At 38.7% G+C, this 20,162-nt stretch overlaps 3 protein-coding genes across 32 annotated transcripts in view; 1 reads left to right on the forward strand and 2 right to left on the reverse strand.

Annotated features, from left to right (window-relative positions):
- The window catches only part of Rim (Rab3 interacting molecule), a 277,876-nt gene that overhangs the window by 41,903 nt on the left and 215,811 nt on the right, over positions 1–20,162 (reverse strand). For 27 of the 29 annotated variants that reach the window (XM_015172008.3, XM_032434380.2, XM_032434353.2 and 24 more), the window contains exons 1-2: positions 14,911–15,152; positions 13,175–13,471 (exon numbers count right to left, since the gene is read on the reverse strand). The exons of 1 other annotated variant lie outside the window; for it this stretch is intronic. The gene's annotated coding sequence lies outside the window, so the exon portion shown is untranslated. Of the gene's footprint in view, positions 1–13,174; positions 13,472–14,910; positions 15,153–20,162 lie in introns of those variants that run through there. One more of the 29 variants, XM_032434309.2, reaches the window with a different exon arrangement.
- Positions 6,639–12,013, forward strand: LOC138910921 (uncharacterized). 2 transcript variants are annotated; one of them, XM_070207098.1, is made up of 2 exons: positions 6,639–8,187; positions 8,243–12,013. In XM_070207098.1, the coding sequence occupies exons 1-2, from the start codon at positions 6,913–6,915 to the stop codon at positions 8,252–8,254; spliced, it is 1,287 nt and encodes a 428-aa protein (XP_070063199.1). In that variant the 5' UTR covers positions 6,639–6,912; the 3' UTR covers positions 8,255–12,013. The 2 variants fall into 2 exon arrangements, with proteins under 2 accessions (XP_070063199.1, XP_070063198.1); XM_070207097.1 differs by having other exon boundaries at positions 6,639–8,165.
- On the reverse strand, positions 17,782–18,912 carry LOC6629617 (uncharacterized). Its single transcript, XM_002053554.4, has 3 exons — positions 18,614–18,912; positions 18,346–18,519; positions 17,782–18,282 (listed from the first exon to the last, which is right to left on the reverse strand). The coding sequence occupies exons 1-3, from the start codon at positions 18,869–18,871 to the stop codon at positions 18,112–18,114; spliced, it is 603 nt and encodes a 200-aa protein (XP_002053590.1). The 5' UTR covers positions 18,872–18,912; the 3' UTR covers positions 17,782–18,111.

Genomic DNA, 20,162 nt, shown 5'->3' on the forward strand with positions numbered 1-20,162 from the left:
GAAGTGCATTTTATGTATGCTTTAACCAGGCTAGACGAACTGTGCTCCCAAGTTAAATTAAACGATATAAATAAAATTAAAATTAAAATTAAATAATTAAGCCTTAACTAGAGCTTATAAAGTCCAGCAAGGCTACCTTCAAACTAAGTTCACCTAGTGCTAAGTCATACTTATAACAAAACTATATCAGAAAATGGATTTAATTATTGCTTCCTGTAAAAAATACCAAATTAATATTAATTTTCTGAATGTTTTCTTTGTAAAATCTTTATACTTGTATATGAAAAAAATTTAAATATTTAAGTCGCACTTAATTTTCACACTTAAACATTTTGTACAGCAATTAGAGCAACTGTTATTGGGAATATTAAGCTGATCAGAATGAAATTGTGTTTGGCTGGCACGTCTGAAACGTTAATCCTAATTTCAGCTGAAAAGTAGGCAATAGTTTTTTTGTGTGAGCCATTTAATTAAAACTCGAAATGAAATGAATTCTGCCAAAGTGGAAATATATGTATGTTTATAAACAATTTTGCGTCGAAAACGGAAATGAGAATTTTAACGAGATCGGACAGGAGGCCAGGCTGGGCTGGATGTGGGGACGGTAAAAGGGCGTACAGGTTGGTCACAATGCAAACATGTGTAACGGTAAGTATTTATGGCCATCAACATGCCAGGGCAAACAACATGCCACAGGAACATCAGGGGCCGCCCCGTATATTAGGACGGGAGGCGGGGAGCGGGGAGCAGCAGTGCAGCTGGGAACAGGTGCAGATGCGAGGGGTGTCAAATTGTTCGTTGTGGTTGACCCGGTGACGCACGTACAAAATGCGAAAATATATACGAGGCCACACACATTCCCTCTCACACACGCACATACACCCACACATACAGAGAAATGCGAGGACTGCAGCGTGCAACGGAGCTGGGCGGGGTGGGGCGGGGCTATTTGTGTTGACAAACTTGTTCGTTGGGGCGCGCAGTACTGAAAAATGCAAGCGGAAGCATCCACTTCTACGCGAGAGCGCGTTGGATGCGTGGCAGCAGGGGTGCAGCATATTGGGGGAAGTAATCGTATAGATGACGGATAAGGAAACTGCAGCAAGAGCCTTTCATGCGCCCCATTTCCGCAGTGTGAATCGCTCTTTATGTGTGTGTGTGTGTGTGTGTGTGTGAGTGTTATATGCAGATTGAGACGCGGCTTTTGCACTTTCGAATTAACTTATTTCGTAGATGGCGAGCAGACAGCGATTAAGTGAAAAGCCATTAGGCAATGGATTAGAGAGAAAGGGAGAAAGACGCACACAAAAAGAGAGAGATAGAGAAATGAAAAGAGAATATGACTTCGTCAACAGCTGTAGGAAAAACATAAGCATAAGCCGAGACAATATGCCGTGAACATTGTCTTATGTTAAAAGGATATCGACCTCATGTGCCAGCAACTGTTGTGCCAGACATTTTGGAGTGGCGCAGAGCGCGTCAAACATTAAATCTGGAAGAGCATCATGATAAAGTGCAGCACATCAAATGGAAAAGTTGCTTCACAACAAAAGTTTCCATGAAACACATTTTGATATAGCCTGAACCCATCGAAAATGGCTTAAAAAATTGGCTTCGTGCAAAAGTGTGTAACAGGCGGAAGAATGAACCCGACCCCATTAAGTACATATATTCTTGGCCAGCATCAATAGCCGAGTCGATCTAGTCATATCCGTCAGTTTGAATGCTTCCATCTCAAAGCCTATAAGGGCTAATGACTTGAAATTATGAACGTAGGTCCTTCTGGTGCCCGCGTAGTACGAATATGTTTCTCATAATCGATAGCTGGCCTGTTTAGGAGCTGGAGTAAGGATGTCTTTTTAAGAATATATTATTATACCAAAAGAAAATCTGCTCAAGAAAAGACAGAAGTGATTAAACGTGTGGTTATATGGTCGACCAGAAGGGGTGTACGCATGTTTGTAGTGTTTGTTAGGAGAGTTTTCACCGTATTCTTTTATCGAGTCGATGAAAAGTTATATGAATAGGCAAAGAGGCAACGAAGCAGATGCCAACGGAAAAGCCTTAAAGACCTGATTATGCATTATGCATTTGTGGGGCCCCATATTAAAGTAATAGTAGTATACTACTTATGTGTTTCTATCTAATCGGAATTAACAATGGTAAACCAGTCTGTATATGGAAGCAAACAGAGCAGACAGAAAAACTCAACGTTAATTAAGTTGTCAAGAGCTTCATTAGATATTCACGTTCATGTTCATGTCATCGATAGATATTAATACAGTTTAAGAATTTAACAACACTGGCTGTTCGTTATTTAAGTAGCTGGAAACGTTTCTTTGCATGCAGTTTAATGGTCCGCTAAAAATAACTGCATAAATATTTGCTTATCTGCACGCAAACTCCGAATGCCCATGGACAATTTAACTGGAACATGGTTAGCCGAGAGACAACAGCAGCTGACGGCACATGGGATACGACGCAGCAAGACGCCTGATGCTGATTCTGATGCTTGTTTGCGTTCCCCGCCGCAGCGCACAGGCAACCCCTCTGGTTCAGGCGAGATAAAATCCAGTTCTCTGGGTGTTTATAGCTTGTGTCGTTCGCAGCTCAGCTCCTTGGGCTCATGAATTGATAATGCAGCAAATGCAGCAGAAGCAGCAAAAACAACAACAATAACAACAACAACAACAACAACAACAACAACAACAAGCAGCAGCAGCAACTGGAGCACAGACAATAACAGCGACATATATCCATGCAAAATTGATGGCTGCGCTGGGAGCAATGCGGGGCTTAAGTGACTATTTTATGCGCCCGAACTGGCGCAGGACCTGACGCTGAATGGCCCAAAAGGACATGGACAGGGACAGGAACAGGGCACGCTGACAGAGTTGCCAGACAAGCGCAAAACAATTGATCAAATCGTAGGCTGATTTTGGAAAACAAAACTTTTTCTTCTTTGTGGGTAGGAGGAAACTGGGTAGTCGAACTTTTTCAACTCGATGCGCATTGCCAAAATACGATAGAAGGCGGGGGGATGGTGTGCGTGGGGGGTATGCTGCCGTTGGCGAGAGTTTGTTTGGGAATCCACCACAGCGCGCAAAAGCCCGAAATGAGAGAGCAAAATAGAGAGAGAGAACTAAAGCAAGGGATTGAGAGAACGAGACAGCAATGGGAAGAAAAGGCACTAGAAAAATTTCCCAGTATCCCATTGTGTGCGCCTTCGTGTGTGAGTGTGTGCGTGCGTGTGTTTTTGTAATACAGTAGAGCAAAACGCAGCCAAAAATGTGAAAGCAACGTAAATAAATAAAATAATAAGCCCCAAAGGCAAACAGTTCAAGTTTAATAGGCGCAAGGATAAATTATAAATTATAATAATAACAAGTTGCCGTCAGCAAAAGCAAAAGCGACCGGCCACGTGAAGTCCGTACAGTGGCACTCGGTCAGAGCCTATTCCTTGCTGTGTTAATCAAGGTTGTTGCACATAACGCATACGCCGCGTTGCCGCTGCAATTGAAAGCAAGAGCCATGTGATAAATGTGAAAGTTCACAGCCAGCTGATAGCCGATACTGTGATAATTACAGTCGAACCTCATATGAGCGCAATCACCCCCACTGTCTCGCTCTGTCTCCCTCTATCGCTCACCCTGTGCCACGTAATTGTCACTCTTGCAATTACAAACGCAAGAGCAGTAATAAGGGCCAGGGGAGAGCGAAGGTAGCGGAACTCTGGCCAAAGGTCAAACCGTAAAGCTTTTGTTCCGTTGCTCAAATTCAGAAATAAGTCCATTTCATATTTCCAGCTAATGCCACCGCACTTGCCTTCTATTTCAATGACATTTTCCGAGAGAGCAGTTTGTGATTTTCCACTGCAATCGCAGCAAAAGCTTTATTCAATATCCTCGTATCTCTGGGGTATTATAATTGCGTAGGATGTTATTATCTTTTAATTCTGTGTGCTTATTAGCTGCATTTCCTTCACATTCGACGCGGTTGGCGTTCGTGGAAATACGAGTATATCAAGGAAAGCGAATACGAATATATATCAAATTTAATTAAGTCCATAAATAAATACAGAAGGTCGCGCAAGGCTTATAGTTTCCAATTATTACTGCCCCTAATTCAATTAAAAGGAAAATATCCTATTACTCTCAATAACAAGATTCTTGTATAACATACGTGTTAGGTTTGATATGAAAATTCACCGAATCAAGACGGCTTTCAAGTATTTCAAAGGCTTTGCTAAAGATTAATTTCTTTAACATTTTCATACGATAACTTATGCTCTCTTCTATTAATTATTCGTAGCTTTGCAGCAATGTGCAATTGCAATGCGATGGATTATCAAACCTTGCGCCATGTTTCCATGGCAACTATGTGTTATAGTGGGCTGACATATTCTCTGCCTGCAGCAGAAACAACCTTTAATTTGCATATTACCTTTTCATCGAAAACCCGTGCATATTTGTCATCAATATGTCTCTCAATATTACCCTTATTTCTGAGTGACAAAAAACGCTGAATTATTTATCGGACAGGCCACGAACAAAGTTTTTGAGCTGGGGTTGAGGTTAGAAATTTTGGTATTCTGTTAAGGCTTTTAGTTCGTTTGTTTTTTGTTAAAATGTATAAACTATTTTGGTTGACACTCGCACACAAAGCAAAATGTAACAGGAAAGCGCATATTGTTGTTGAAGCTCTAAAAACTATAAACTTTCCATCATGAGTGAATATCAGTTCTTTTCGTTTCGTATTCGCTTGCTTTAGGTTAATTTGTAATTTGTTTTCATGCTATTGAAAAGCTTATCAATTCCGCAATTTGTTGTTGCCAGTTGCAAAAATTATTTTTAAACACTGCACGCTGAATGTCAAGGGGTCAACAGTTGAGAGGCGGTTCGCTGCCCAGTTGGTTACTGGGTTTCGTTCGGGACATTTATCAGTCTCAAACGTGGCCAACTGGCACAGTGAATGCTAATTTTTAGTTTGCCATATTTTCTTAAACATGGTTTTCTTTTCGTGATGTCACTTGGCGTCATCGCCCGCTGCGATCGAAAATTTATGCAGATATTTTCATGGCATCATTTCAAGCGACGACGGGTGCAATGCACTCGTGTTCGTGTTTATGTGTGTGTGTGTGTGCGAGTGTGTGTGTGTGTTGTATGTGTGGTTAGTGTGTGTGGACGTAGTTTGTTTCTTGGCACACACAACTAAAAGAAAACGTGGCCAAGTCGCAGCGGCTCAAAGCCAAAGCCAAAACAATAAAAGAGCCAATGACTCGGCCACTTTGTAACTCTCGTTGGTGTTGCTTAGTTGTTGTTGTTGTTGTTGTTGTTGTTATAGTTGCTGGCGCTTGTCTGCCAAAGAAAGTTCCGTTGAACCGTCAGCTAATGGTTTATTTAAGCTGCAGCCACGTTGTTGTGGTTACTGTTGCTGTTGCGGTTTGCGTGCATCTAATTATAATTTTTCATATTTGGGCCCCAAAAAGTAGGCAACAGTTTTTCTGGCTTATAACTTTAGCTTCGTCTGCGTGCCCAAGCTAATGTTTTCAAACGCTTACGGCTGGCCAAACTGCATTCCCCTATGCCACGAAGCACACTTTTATCAAAAACTATAGACTGGCAAATTGCGGAAGGGAAGAAGGTAGAGATAGAGAGATATGAGGACCCACTCAACTTCCCGTGCAACTTTTACAATTGCGCGCACAATTTCCATGCAATTAGCTGAAAACAAATACGTTGAACAACGACAAGCACTAGGAGAATATGAACAAGATAAAAGTATATGTACATAGTAGCCAGCGTGTACTTCATGAACAAAGCTTGTCAATTAATAGTGGCGAGCATTGACTGCAGGGCTGGCTGCAGCTGAAAGTTGGCCAAACAAAATGAATAAAACAGAAGTGAACCAAACAGTGGAGAAAAGGATAGCAGAAGGGGACTTCCCTGTCACTTGGCAGCTGGCATTGTAAATGTAGTGAAAATGTCAAAAAGCGAACACTAACATAGGGACACAAAAAGCAATTTTATGCACCCATTGAACCCAACAACAACAACAACAAGTGGGTTGGGTCTGAGTCTGCGTCGGAGTCTGAGTTTAGGTCTGGGTCGGATCTGAGCCTGGGCCTGGGACAGTAGCTGCCGACAGTTGACGCAATAATTTTAACAAGCTTCGCCCACACAAAGGCAAAGAGCAAGGCGGCGAGCACGGGCGAGAGGATGGTTTTCTATTACTCATACGACGCGTGTGCATTGTCAAACATTTATGACGTCCGTGACCCTTTGTCGGCGTCGTCTTACAAAGACCCCGTCGCGTGTCGTCATCATTGTCATTTGTCAGGCCAAGCAACAAACAGCCAATTGATGACCACGGACAACGCCCCAAGTAAAGTGCATTAACAGGGTATATTCAGTGCTGACAAGTGCTCGTAACGAGCAGCCAAAGGCGTCTAAAATAAGCTAATGAATTCGCGCGTGGAACGTTCAGAGTCCATCAATTATCAATGCCTCTTCTTTACGGACTAGCCAGTTAATATCCACCAGAAATAGAAACTATTTTTATCTCTTCTTACTTTAGTCTTAAACGTTTACACACTCAAGTTGAGTTGAACATAAAGTTGATGTAACTAATTAATATTGTAATAGGATAAGAGCATCATTGGTAACCCTAGCCAGGGTATTATAGTGTCACTATCTATGTTAATTATAACAGTACGATAAGTAAATATCGATAAAGAAAAGCGGCTGCAGAGAAGAAGTGGAAGGCAGTCTCTCGACAGTACTAGCAGTAAGAAGACGTGTTGTTAAAAATAAAAAGGCAACCCGAACATAAGTTAAATCAACGAAGAAAATCATACTATTACAATATCAGAAGTGGGATTGACTCAAAAAAAAAAAAAAAAAACACAACAAAATGGAAAATATAAATATAAATGACGTGTCAATAGCGACATTGAAAAGTTGGTTGGCATTACTAAATTTGCCAACAGAGGGTACCAAAACTGAGCTGATGGCGAGATTAAATAAGGTACCAGTGGATATCCGAGACGATGCTGCAAAGGAACTTGAAGTTCAACGTAACAAGGAACAGACAATTGAGGCTCAAAATGAGTTGCAAAACATAATGCAACAACAGCGTGACGAAATAGCAAATGGCGCCGAGATGCTGAAATTGATGCGTCTCGAAATTGAAGCGTCTCGAAAATTCCTAGAAGAATTTCAAGTAACGGTGAACCGCAACTCGCACATCGGCGGGAGCGACGGGGGAGAGCAAGAAAGTGAAGTCGGCGATTTATTGCAGCTAGAGGATGGTCACACTGAAGAAAGACCACGGTCGACGGATGGCAACGCTGGTGCAGCTGATTACACTGGAACGGATGGCAACGCTGGTGCAGCTGATCACGCTGGTGCAGCGGGCAACGCTGGGGCAGCTGGAAGGATCGACGAAAGTGGCAACGCTGTCGGAGGCAACTTAAATAATTGCATCCAAACTGGAGCGATGATGTTAGCCAAGGAAATTTTATTAGAATTTACTGGAGAAAGTGAGGTGCGTAAATGGGTAATGCAATTCTTCAATGTGGCCAAGATCTACAGACTAAATGATATGCAACAGCACTTGCTTTGTATAAGCAAATTGAAAGGCGGTGCTTTGAAGTGGTTGCATGCAGACCCTATGCGCATCATTGCTCCGATTGACGAGATGCTAAATCAATTGGTTTTGGCCTTCGGGGGAGGATTTTCGAAGTCGGAACTACGACAGAAGTTCGAGGATCGGGTTTGGAAACCAGATGAGGTGTTCGCCACATATTTTAGCGAAAAAAGCATATTGGCACAGGACATCAACATTGATGTAGAGGAGTTAATGGAGGGTATTATTCGAGGCATACCTTGCGAAAACTTGCGCACTCAAGCTAGTATGCATTGCTTTACCAATCCGGCTCAAATTTTACGTGCGTTTGCAGCTATAAAGTTGCCAATTAAACGGGTACGAAACCATGTAGTGAAACAAACTGCACAGGAAGCACAGGCGGACAAACAACAACGTTGCTACAATTGCAATGTTAAGGGCCATTGGGCCAAAGATTGTTTAAAGCCCAAACGGGAGGCAGGATCTTGCTATGCGTGCGGCTCAAAGGATCATTTAATAGCAGGATGTCCAAATAAAAAGTATGATATGGAAAACAAATATGTAAGATACTTAAGAATTCATTTTAGTAACTCATTTAACAAATCAATAATTGCAGAATGCCTTATAGACTCTGGCAGCCCTATTTCATTTTTAAAGGAAAAGTTTGTGCCATTAAAAGTAAAGCGTATGCCAGATGCAAATTCGTATGTAGGTTTAAATGAAAGTAAATTGAAAAATTTTGGAAAAATTTTATGTTTTATGAAGAAAAAGTTAATAAATGTTTATTTTAATGTTATAATTGTGGCAAATGAGTCTATGAGGTATGACGCTGTGCTTGGTAGAGATTTTATGGATTCTTTTGGTTTAAATATTGATTTAAGAACATTAAAAATTGTGAACGGGCATAAAGTTGATCACCAGAATAATGGTAAAAATGATATCATAGCTACAAGCTACAAAGAAAAACAAAAAAAAGTGGACGATGAAGATATCAAACACGAGCAAAATGAAACTATATTGTTAAATGATAAAATCGTTAATAAGGAAATAGTCAGTAATGAAACTGGTAGTGATGAATTAGTTAGTGAGAAAATTGTTAGTCCGGAAACGCTTGGTGATAAAGTTGGTAGTGATGAGATAGTTAGAAATAAAATAATTAGTGGTGAAATAGTTAGAAATGAAGTGATTGGGATCGAAACTGTTAGTGATGAGATAGTTAGTTATGGAGAGCTTAAGCTCGAACCTGATAGTGAAGAAGTTGTTAGTGATGAAATTATCTATAATCAAACCGGGATTGAAAAAGTGATTATAGAAGATATAGGAAACAGTGCAGTTAAAATTAATAATCATGTTAATGAAGCGCCAGTGAATAGCGAAATCATGGGAGTGTTAGAAGAGAATTTTGAGAAGGATATCTTAACAATAAGTTGGGAAGATTCTAACAAAAGAGAAAATATATATATTTTAAGTGAAGATATTGATTACAGCACAAAGTGTGAATTTGAAAATTTATTTGAAAATACTTATGTAAAAGCGAAAAGGCCAAATCAGCCAAAATTAAGACATGAGTTAAGCATAAGATTAGAAAACGACAAAGTATTTAATTGTACACCTAGGCGGTTATCTTATATGGAAAAAGAAAAGTTGCAAGAATTATTAGACGACTATTTAAAAGATGGAATCATTAGGCCAAGTTGTTCAGAGTATGCATCACCTATAGTACTAGTGAAGAAAAAAACTGGAGACATGAGGTTATGTATTGATTTTAGAAGACTGAACAAAATTATATGTAGAGACAACTACCCGCTACCATTGATCGACGATTTATTAGACAGACTATGCGGAAAAACAGTATTTTCAAAGTTGGATCTAAAAAACGGGTATTTTCATGTTTTTGTTAATGAGCAATCTATTAAATATACTTCATTTGTTACCCCTTTAGGACAATATGAATTTCTTAGGATGCCCATGGGTTTAAAAACTGCGCCACATGTATTTCAAAGATTTGTTAATAACATATTTTGTGATATGATAAAAGATAATAAGGTAATTGTTTACATGGATGATATTATGATAGCAAGTACAAACATAAAGGAACACATGGAGACCTTAAAGGAAGTGTTTATAAGACTGGTGCAAAACAAATTAGAGTTGAAATTAGATAAGTGTGAATTTTTTAAAAGCAGCGTTAAATATTTAGGATTTGTGGTGGATAGTAAAGGCGTTAGGGCTGATGAAAAAGGGTTAGAAGCGGTTAAATCCTTTCCAATACCAAACAAAATTCAGGGAGTACAAAGTTTCCTAGGGTTATGCTCCTACTTCAGGAGGTTCATTTTAAACTTTTCTATATTAGCTAAACCCTTATATGATTTATTGAAAAAAGATAAGAAATTCAAGTTTGGAGAAGAGGAGTTTAAGTGTTTTAATATGTTAAAAGATAAATTGTTAGAGGCGCCAGTACTATCAATATATAATTACAAAGAAGAAATAGAACTACATTGTGATGCCAGCGCAGTGGGATTTGGGGCTGTTTTATTTCAAAAAAAAGAAGATAGGAAATTACACCCGATTTTTTATTTTTCTAAAAGAACAACCGAAGTAGAGTCTAAATATCATAGTTTTGAGTTAGAAACGCTAGCCATCATTTACGCATTACGCAGATTTCGTATATATCTGCAGGGAAAACGATTTAAAATAATGACAGATTGCAACTCTTTAACTTTAACGCTTAACAAAATAGATTTAAATCCGAGAATTGCTAGATGGGCGTTAGAACTACAAAATTACGATTTTGAGTTAGTGCATAGATCGGGCAAGCAAATGCAACATGTGGATGCGTTAAGCAGATGTTATGAGGACATTTTAGTTATTGAATCCAATAGTTTTGAGGACAATTTAGTTATTTGCCAAAGCAAAGATGACAAACTGGTAGATATTAGAAAGATGTTAGAAAAAGAAGAGCACAAGCTATTCGAAATGAGAAATGGGGTCATTTACAGAAAAACAAATGATGGCAGATTAGTTTTTTATGTACCAAAGGATATGGAAGAACATGTACTTTACAAATATCATGATGAGTTGGGACATGCTGGGAGAGATAAGATGATCGATGCCATTGGAAAGAGTTACTGGTTCCCATATATTAAGGAAAAAGCAATAAAGCATATAGGGAATTGTTTAAAATGCATTGCCTTCGCCCCCAAGACGGGTAAGAGTGAAGGACTATTACATAGCATACCGAAAGGAAACAAACCGTGGGAGATGATCCATATAGACCATTATGGACCAATTAATGCAGGAAGGGCTAATAAATATATATTGGCGGTGGTTGACGGATTTTCAAAATTTGTTAGACTATATACAGCAAAGACAACAAGTACGAAAGAAGCGATTAAGGCATTAAAAGATTATTTCAGAGCGTATAGTAGACCTAAGTTCATTGTATCGGACAGAGGGAGTTGTTTTACTGCAAAAGAGTTTGATGAATTTTTAAAAAATGAGGGAGTAACGCATATTAAAATAGCAACGGGTTGTCCGCAAGCAAATGGTCAGGTGGAAAGGTTGAATAGAGACTTGGGTCCGATGATGGCAAAAATGGCGGAGCCAGAAAATGGTTTACATTGGGATGTTATTATAGAAAATGTTGAATATGCAATAAACAACACACAACACAAAAGCATAAAGAAATTTCCAAGCGAAATGTTATTCGGATTACAACAGAAAGGAAAAGTTGTTGATGAATTAAAAGAAAAATTAGAAGAGTTTACACAGGTGAACACGTGTGATAAAAGAAATTTAGAAAATATAAGAAAGAGTGGAGAAATATATCAAAAAGAAGCTCAAATCAGAAATGAAGAGCGGATTAATAAAAAGAAGAAAGTATCAGTAGAATATAAAATAGGTGACTATGTCATGGTAAAAAATTTTGATAGCACACCAGGAGTTTCAAAAAAGTTAATACCAAGATATAAAGGGCCTTATAGTATAGAAAAGATTTTAAAAAATGATAGATACTTGTTAAAGGATGTAGAAGGCTTTCAATTATCTCGCAACCCGTACGTTGGTATCTGGAATAGCCAAAACTTTAAGCATTGGATGCGAAAATAGGCAATAAGCATTAGTTATAAAGATAGATACACATATAAAAGACAGAGATCGGGAGCTCTCTTTGTCAGGATGGCCGAGTTGTAATAGGATAAGAGCATCATTGGTAACCCTAGCCAGGGTATTATAGTGTCACTATCTATGTTAATTATAACAGTACGATAAGTAAATATCGATAAAGAAAAGCGGCTGCAGAGAAGAAGTGGAAGGCAGTCTCTCGACAGTACTAGCAGTAAGAAGACGTGTTGTTAAAAATAAAAAGGCAACCCGAACATAAGTTAAATCAACGAAGAAAATCATACTATTACAATATAACTAAATACCACTTTTCTTCTATCTATCTGTCTGTAAATATCTATATCCTTTACGATATGAACAGTAATTACTATTCCTTTTACTTTTTATAGTCAAACGAAAATTTAAATCCTTTAAAAATATAGCAATATCCTCTACAAATCGAGCATTGTTAATTTATGCCCTTACTCGACTTTGCCTAAACACGTTTAATTTATACAAATTTAATGAAAATAGTTTTGTGCTCTTTCGTATTTCTCGTATATCTAGCTCAGCACCTCATCTTTAAATTAAAATATGATGCCACGACCTGCTCCAAGAAAGTAGTATTTATTTCCTTTTGAATAGTAGCTAATAGTAGGTAGGGTAACTGGCAGTCGCTTCTGTTGCGTTTCAACTGATTTGCTGCTGTCATTGCTGATGTTGTCTCAGGCTCGTGACGTTTGCCATTTTGTGTTGACAGCCCAGTAAAATAAAAGTAAAATCGATTCAATGACTGCCTGTTGCTACCGTTGTCGTTGTTGTTGTCGTTGTTGTTGTCGTTGTTGCTGCCGCTGCTGCTTGTCCCTGTTGCTTAACAAGTTTACCTTTTAATTAAATTTGCCGCCCATCCATGCAGGCCAGCCCCAGCCACAGGCCCCGCGCACAGCGCCTTATTATTGGCCAGTAAACAGCATCAACAACGGCAACCGAGGGGCGGCTCTTGTTGCCATTGTGGCAATCTCTTGGCTATTGTTTGCATTGTTGTTGCTGGTTTTGTTGTCGCCTGTACGCCTTGCTATCTTTATTAGATTAATTTTAAGGATTGTTCTACAATCTAAGGCACTTTAAATGTATATCAAATATTTAATGTGACTCAATTGTTTGTATTTAAAATTCAAATAATTTTCAAATTTTTTAAAATACTGCTATAAATCCATTTTAAGTTATTATTCTGGCAAATATTGGCAATAATTTGTTTCAATGTAAAAAACATTAGCCTAATGAATGTACATGTATATTATACGTTTATCATAAGATATTTGTCCCCTGAAACGAGCTCTTTTTTGAAAGGATATTTTAAAAATTATCAAATTTCAAACTAGTTAATTTAAAGATATAAAAGTCATAGATTTATGAAATTAAAAATTAAATTAATGGCTGTGCTTACATGTATTCATCATTTGAGATTTGTTGTCAGTTGTAAACGGCGTTGTTTGTTTATTCGTTGTTTAAATTGGTTTTTGTTTGTTGTTGTTTTAATTTGCAATAGAAAATTAAATAGATTTTTCTTAAGTAGTTGTTGCATTAGAAATTTTTTTTTGGGTTTTTTGTTGTTTTGTTTTTACACAATTTATTTGATAGAAAAGCGTAGCTTATTTACAGTAAGTTAGATTATTTAAACAATTTGCAGTGGATTCATTTATTTATCTATTTTGAATGCACTTGAACTTTGCTTAAAGTTTAACTGGCAAAAGGAAATCAATTTAATGAGATTTTCTGCTAATTAATGTAACATTTGACAAATTGTACGAGTCGCACTTCACGAGCTTCAGTCGCCGTCTGAGCCAAAAGCTGACGGCTGTAGTTATGTTGCATTGCCTGCAGGGAGCAGGAAATACTGGGCACATAAAACTGGGATATTCGTCGTGTATAAAATACTGGTTTGCGAACAGAACAATTAATACGGCAGCAGCGGGAAAGAGACAGAGACGTGCGAGCCGCACGTTTAATTCAATGCACTCTCATTGTGCCATATTCCTCATACGCACTCCTGTCCATTGTCCAGCTGCAACTTGTTGTAGTCTTTTACACAAGCCGAGCAATTTGCCATTAGATATGTGTGCGTGCATGTGTGTGTGTGTGTGTGATGTGATGGCACACAGGGCTGCCAACTTTCTTGTGATGTGCGCTTTTGCAGTTAACAGTTAACATTTGCGTTGCGCATTGTTTTTGGCTCTATTCTCGTGGGGTTTTTGTTGCTGTGGTCGTTCTTCTTATTGTTGTTGGTGTTGTTGCTGTTGTTGTTGTTGTTGTTGCTGTGTGTGGTGAACTTATCACAGCGAGCGAGTCCGTAAGCAAAGTGAGTGACTGCTGCCTCTGCTCACACACAACACACACACGCACACACAGAAACACAAACACAAACACACTCACTTAATTGTTTTACAGGTTTACTTATTATTTTTGAGCATATTTTTCTTTTAATTTTTATTTAATTAGCATTTATTTGAAAATGTCTCAAATATATTCAGAAAAAAATGTACAGTTTGTTTGTGTGTGTGTGTGTGTGTGTGTGTGTGTGCGTATGCTTTACAGCTTATTTAATGCGTGTATCCTGGCACAAATTAGGAGCGAGGTGCGAGAGGGAGGCACGACGAGATCACGGCCACAAAAACGACAACAACGACAACAGCGACGACGACGACGACGACGACGTGGAGAGTATATACGCTGAGGCTTGGGTTGGGTTGGGTTTTTATATTTTTTCTGTTTTCGGGGCCAGTAGGTGTAAGTAGGGGGGGTGGTGGTGGTTGGGTTGGCTTGATTCGGGTTGCGTGGTGTTGTGTGTACAGAAAAAAGAAATAAAAAAAAAAACAGAAACAAAGCGAGCAAAAATTTGTGAAAAGTAAAACGAACGCAATGAAAATTTAAAATCGCTTGAAAAACATACTCGAGTTGTTTGTTGTTTGTGTTTTCTTGTTTCGCTGTTTGCACTTCTATATTTTATGAATATATTTAATTATTAAGGAATGTAGCTTGCTCACACATGTACACATATACGCATATAGATGTCTGTACATATATACATATACAAATACATATACATATATATGTGTGTGTGTGCGCCCCTTTGTGCATTCCATATGCGCAATTTGTTGGCCTTATATTTAGTTTATCAATTACTTTTTGTGTTTTTTCTTCTAGCTGCTGTTACTGTTATTATTGTTGTGGTTGCTGCTGCTGTTGTTGCTGCTGCTGTTGTTGTTGTTGTTATGTTTGTTGTTGTACAATACGCGCGACAACGACAACGACTGCGTTGACTGCGGCTGCTGCTGCTGCTTGCTGAAGCTGCTGCTGCTGCCTGCTGCTGCCTGCTCCTGCTGTTGCTGCGACTACAACAACGACGACGACGGCAACGACATCACGACACGACAACGACTGAAACTGAAACTGAAGCCAACAGCGTCTGAGCTTTCAAGTGTCGAGTCGACAGGCGGCGCCAGAGTGCCACCCACAAACTAGCCTGTGTGACAGCCAAAGAGAAAGAGAGAGCCAGCGAGCGAACAGCAGCAGTTGCTGCGATTGTCGTCAGCGCTTGCCTCTCAGCCGCTTGTTCACTCTCTCTCCCTCTGTCCCTCTCTCTCTCTCTCTCTGTCTCTCTCTTTCTCTGCCATCAACCTTTTGCTCTCGCTGTGGTGAATTGTCAAAGGGAGTTATTAACCATACCAGCGAGATTAGTGGGTGGCACGCGGAGGAGTACAGGGGAGTACACTTAGTGGGCCGCTTCTGCTGCCTTTTCATATTTCATGTGCAATTTTAACACCTACTGCAAACTAACGGCGACAATAATTGTATGTGTGTGCGAGTGTGATTGCGTGTGTGTGTGTGTGTGTGTGTGTGTGTGTGTATTGCCTGAATACCTGTCCGCTTCTCTCTCGCCCAACTTTACGTTTCGCCCTCGCGATTGTTTTTCTGTTTCGCGCTCTGTCGCATGCTGCCAAACATTAACATCAAAGTTGATGTTGCATATTCATAACACTCGAGTGTACATTATACCATGTTGTTTTTGTTATTATTATTATTATTATTATTGATGTTGTTGTCGTTGTTGTTGTTGTTGCAGTGACTGTTTGATGTTGTGGCTGCGCTTGCTATTGGTTATGTTTTGTGGTTCTACTTATTTCAGTCTTTTTCAAATAAGAAACACAACAACAACAACAGCAAAACAAACGAAAATTATCTTCCGCTTGCCGAAGCTCTAATATGCTTACACTTATATTGCGAATTTGTGCCATTTCTCACCAAGAGTATATTTTCAATGTATATTTCAATTTCCAGCCGACTGTCCCTATAGAAGCTATATAAGATGCCATTCGTTTCTATATCCGCAATTGAGCACGGTAATCCGATCTGGCCCACTATATATATTATTATTTTAAACAAATAAGAGATGTCAAAAATATTATGTTTAAAAGTACATCTCAGGTTTTTATTTTTTTTACTAGTTTTGCTCGTTTTATGATCTTTATCTTGGAACTGTGCAATTTGAAAATAGAAGCACACTCAGTTCATAATTGAGAAAAAAAAGGAAGCTCTTAAGTCAGCCTTTGGCTTTGCCATTTTGGCCATTTGCTTGCTTAGAGACGTCAATGCGGTATGCGCCAGTCGCGGCGCCTGCACTGCATAAGAGTGCGCTTTTCCCGAAAATGCCGCCGATCCTTGCTGCATGCCACCAACCAACGAGAGATCTGCATGGAGCAAGTGGCCCGCGAGGGAAAAGGCACATTTAACTATTAATTTGGGTTACATGCGAAGAAGTTTTGTTCAACTCATTTTACTCAGTTTTACCAATACAATTAGGGTAAGTCAATAATGTGAGCAGAAAAATAGCCAAATATGATTTGACACAGTTTGTTGGCCTCATTTGACCCTATCTGTCAATTTTATATGTTTATGTAATTCGTATTAAATTTACTTCAATTTAGCTAATTGTTAAATTTATTTATGGGGATTCGAGAGAAATAAATATAAATTTCGTGATAAAATACAGATAGGAATACCATTACAAAAAAAGAAAAAAACAACTAAACCAATAAATGTTCAACAATTAAAATTAAATCATTTTTTATAGGATTGATTTGAAGTTAAATTATGCCCCCTACAAGACCAGGCATAAGCTGCTACTTTTAAAGGAAGTGTATGATAAAAGGTTTAAGAGAACTTTCACTGTATACATTACAAATTGTTTATTTGGAACTGCATGTAGGGTAAATTCTCAATGCATGTGGGAGTATTTTATTTGGAAGACAGTGAAAAATATTATTGCATACTTTTGGGCTTGGGCAGAAATCATAGAAAGGAGGCAACAATAACTGTCGCCCAGTGCATTTTCAAAATTACTTTGTCGTTGTCACTTTTATCTGCCAGCCATCATATGGTTTAGCGAGAATTGTCATGCGGTGTTAGCGCCGGAGAAGGTGCTGCCCGCCAGCTCCAACTCCGTTTAACGCACACAAAATGCGAGGGGAAACTTTAGCATTTGCTGCTGCTGCGGCTGCTGAATCTTTTTTGGCCGGCTCACGTGCCACATTTTCGGGCACGGCCCGAACAGCACTTTTATTCGCAGCGCTTTCCGAAGTATCCTGCGGGTGTCCTGTGCGCCTCGTACGCAGCTCATTTGCCAGCGGGCCTCTGCTTTCATCTTAAGCATAAACAGAGTGCGTGTGTGTGTGAGTGTGCTTATATTGTATATGTACACGCGACTGACGTCATTGAGCTTTTTATTGATTTTCATTTTACCGAAAAGTGCTTGCGCTAGGACTAGCAGCAGGACAGCTGCCCCCAAGTGGGCGGCCAACAGATGTCAGCGCAGCGCCAGCCGCGGCATAAAACGGAATATTTGTGGAAGGGCCAGCGGGTAGGCAAAAGGATGCTGCGGATAGTTGTTGATGCTAATGAAATTATCCGAATACTCGGAGAAAAATGTTATGGCAGTCGTAAGTCATCTGAGTGCAATCGAGTAACAATTTATTTTCCGAATGAATATATCTGAGAATTTGCTATTGATATAATGCACTAAGATATGTATTTATTAGATTTAAATGAAGATATTCGTCTCGTGGAGGCCCTTCAGAGAATTAAAGCAAACAAGTAAGAGGTCCTAGTCAGAAGCTCCCGACTAGGGAATACCCTGAAACCTCTTGTTCCAACACTAAATGAAGCTCGCGCTCGTTTGTAGTAATACAAATAAATTTAAAATTTAAAAACAAGGTCCCTTGGCAGGGTTAGATGTTATTTTCTTGTCGAACATTATGTTAGTAGATATATAAAGTTGCAATTTATATATATATATATATATATATATATATATATATCTCGGCATATCTACAGCCTCTGAATTTCGCCTATAATTTCAAAACAGATGCTAGTATTTCGCTCTACTCCGTTAGCCCCAAAGGCCTTGAATATATGGACAAGCTTGTGTTGTCCATTCAATGGAAATCCTTGTGTCTCGAATAAAATATCTAGATCAAAAGTTTCGTGAATAAATTTAGTCTAGGAGAGAAAGACATATGCTGTTTATAAGTGAATAATATTACTAGATAATATAGAACTTACTCCAGGCAGAATACATTTATCTTTAACTTGTTCCTTATTGATGATGTACTTGGACCAATACTTGTACCAATACTGTTCTTCATCATAGAGAGCTGAACACAAGTCAGGAACCATTATACTGAATACAGTTGGCTGCCAGGTTCCACGATCAAACCGATTTAATACGAAAGATACCTGAAATTAATAAAAATAATTGTGATGTTGCAATCCATTTTAATTTTATTGTTAAATGATTTGAATTCACTCAAACAATATTGACGGTTATAACCTGAATGCGATCACCAGGTTGAATATTCCAGACGCAGGTGAGATTGCCCGAAAAGCGTACCGACACAAAATCCGTTTTAAAGGTTGACTCAGAGGTATCGAAAAGGCCGCTTACATTGAGCACGTTACTAGGTTTATTGGGACAATCGGTGAATATATCCTCATTTTCAGGATTGAATTTATATTTTATAGCACTCGATTGCCCTTCTAATAAAATCAAAATCAACAACTGGCACACAAACTTTGGTGTGGACCACATCTTTTGTGTTTTTGTGTTCGCCTTGATTAGTCGAATAAAATTTCGAATTGGTTTTTGTGCATTACGGGCTGTGGGTTTTTATACACCAGAATATGAATTACATAACACGTGTCTAATACACAACAATAATTCAACATGTTTGTTAGATCGCACCTAATGTCAACACGCTGCTAGTTATATCGTTCAATATTTATGTATATTTTAAATACCGTAATTAAAGCAATGTAATTGTTATTTTTATCGTTTGCTTGATTTTTAATTAATTACAACAAGCGAGAAAAATTTGTCCAATATATACATTAACGCTTAAAATGTTATTCCTTCTGTAAAATGTGCGACATCATTTTGAGTCTTTGGGATTATTTCTGCAACGTTTCAAAAAGAAAGACTCTTTTTTTGAGTGATATTTTACACCCTTGCAGAGGTTATTATAATTTTGTCGTGAAATGTGTAACGCATTTAAAGATTTCACTATGCTCCCTTTGTTATTCCAAAATCTTATTTATATCGGATTTATGCCACGACTGCCTACTACATAATGTAAGTAATTGTAGAACATAACAATACACTCTTTTATCATATGATATTTCAATACACTATAAGTCCTTGAATATTGTAAAAGTAAAATAGTATTGTTCAACACATGGGTAAGGGTTAAGATACATATATTTGGGCTAACTACAGCACTAAATTGGTATGTCTTACAACACTCACAGGAAAAAGAGCACTCATCCAAATTGCTACGTGTGTTAGGCCTTAAAAATGAGTAAAATTTCTTATTAACCACAGTGGTTGAAAGTTTTACTAACGGCTGTGGTTTGCTGCCACTAGATATTATCGAATTAGCCAGGACAGCAACCAGCACAAAACTGGCGCCCTCTGTTGGTGCTATTTTTTAATAGGCGCCTGCGCTGTGCAACACTGTGAGAATAGAGCGGCAGCCAAAGTAAATGTCAAATCGTGATGCGAATCAGCGTGCAATGAAGAACGTTGCATAAATGAGCATAAAATAAACAGTTAAAGCAACCCACAGTCCCCAACCAACCCCCAGTAGCAAACACAGCACGTCCACACCCACCAAAAAAATAAAAACACACACAACCAAAGTAATATTTCATGAAATTTTCTATGAGGAATTAACAAAGCAAACTTCTTGCGTACTCTCTGTTAGCTTCCCATCTTGACAAAGAGCCGCCGCACACAGTCCGCCGCCCCTAACCCACAAACAAATCATCCAACGCTCTCTCGATTCGAGCTGCTGTGCGCACAGCAATCTCAACGAGACGGGGGC

This window comes from Drosophila virilis, chromosome 2 (genome assembly GCF_030788295.1).
Source record: "Drosophila virilis strain 15010-1051.87 chromosome 2, Dvir_AGI_RSII-ME, whole genome shotgun sequence".
Lineage (NCBI taxonomy): Eukaryota > Metazoa > Arthropoda > Insecta > Diptera > Drosophilidae > Drosophila > Drosophila virilis.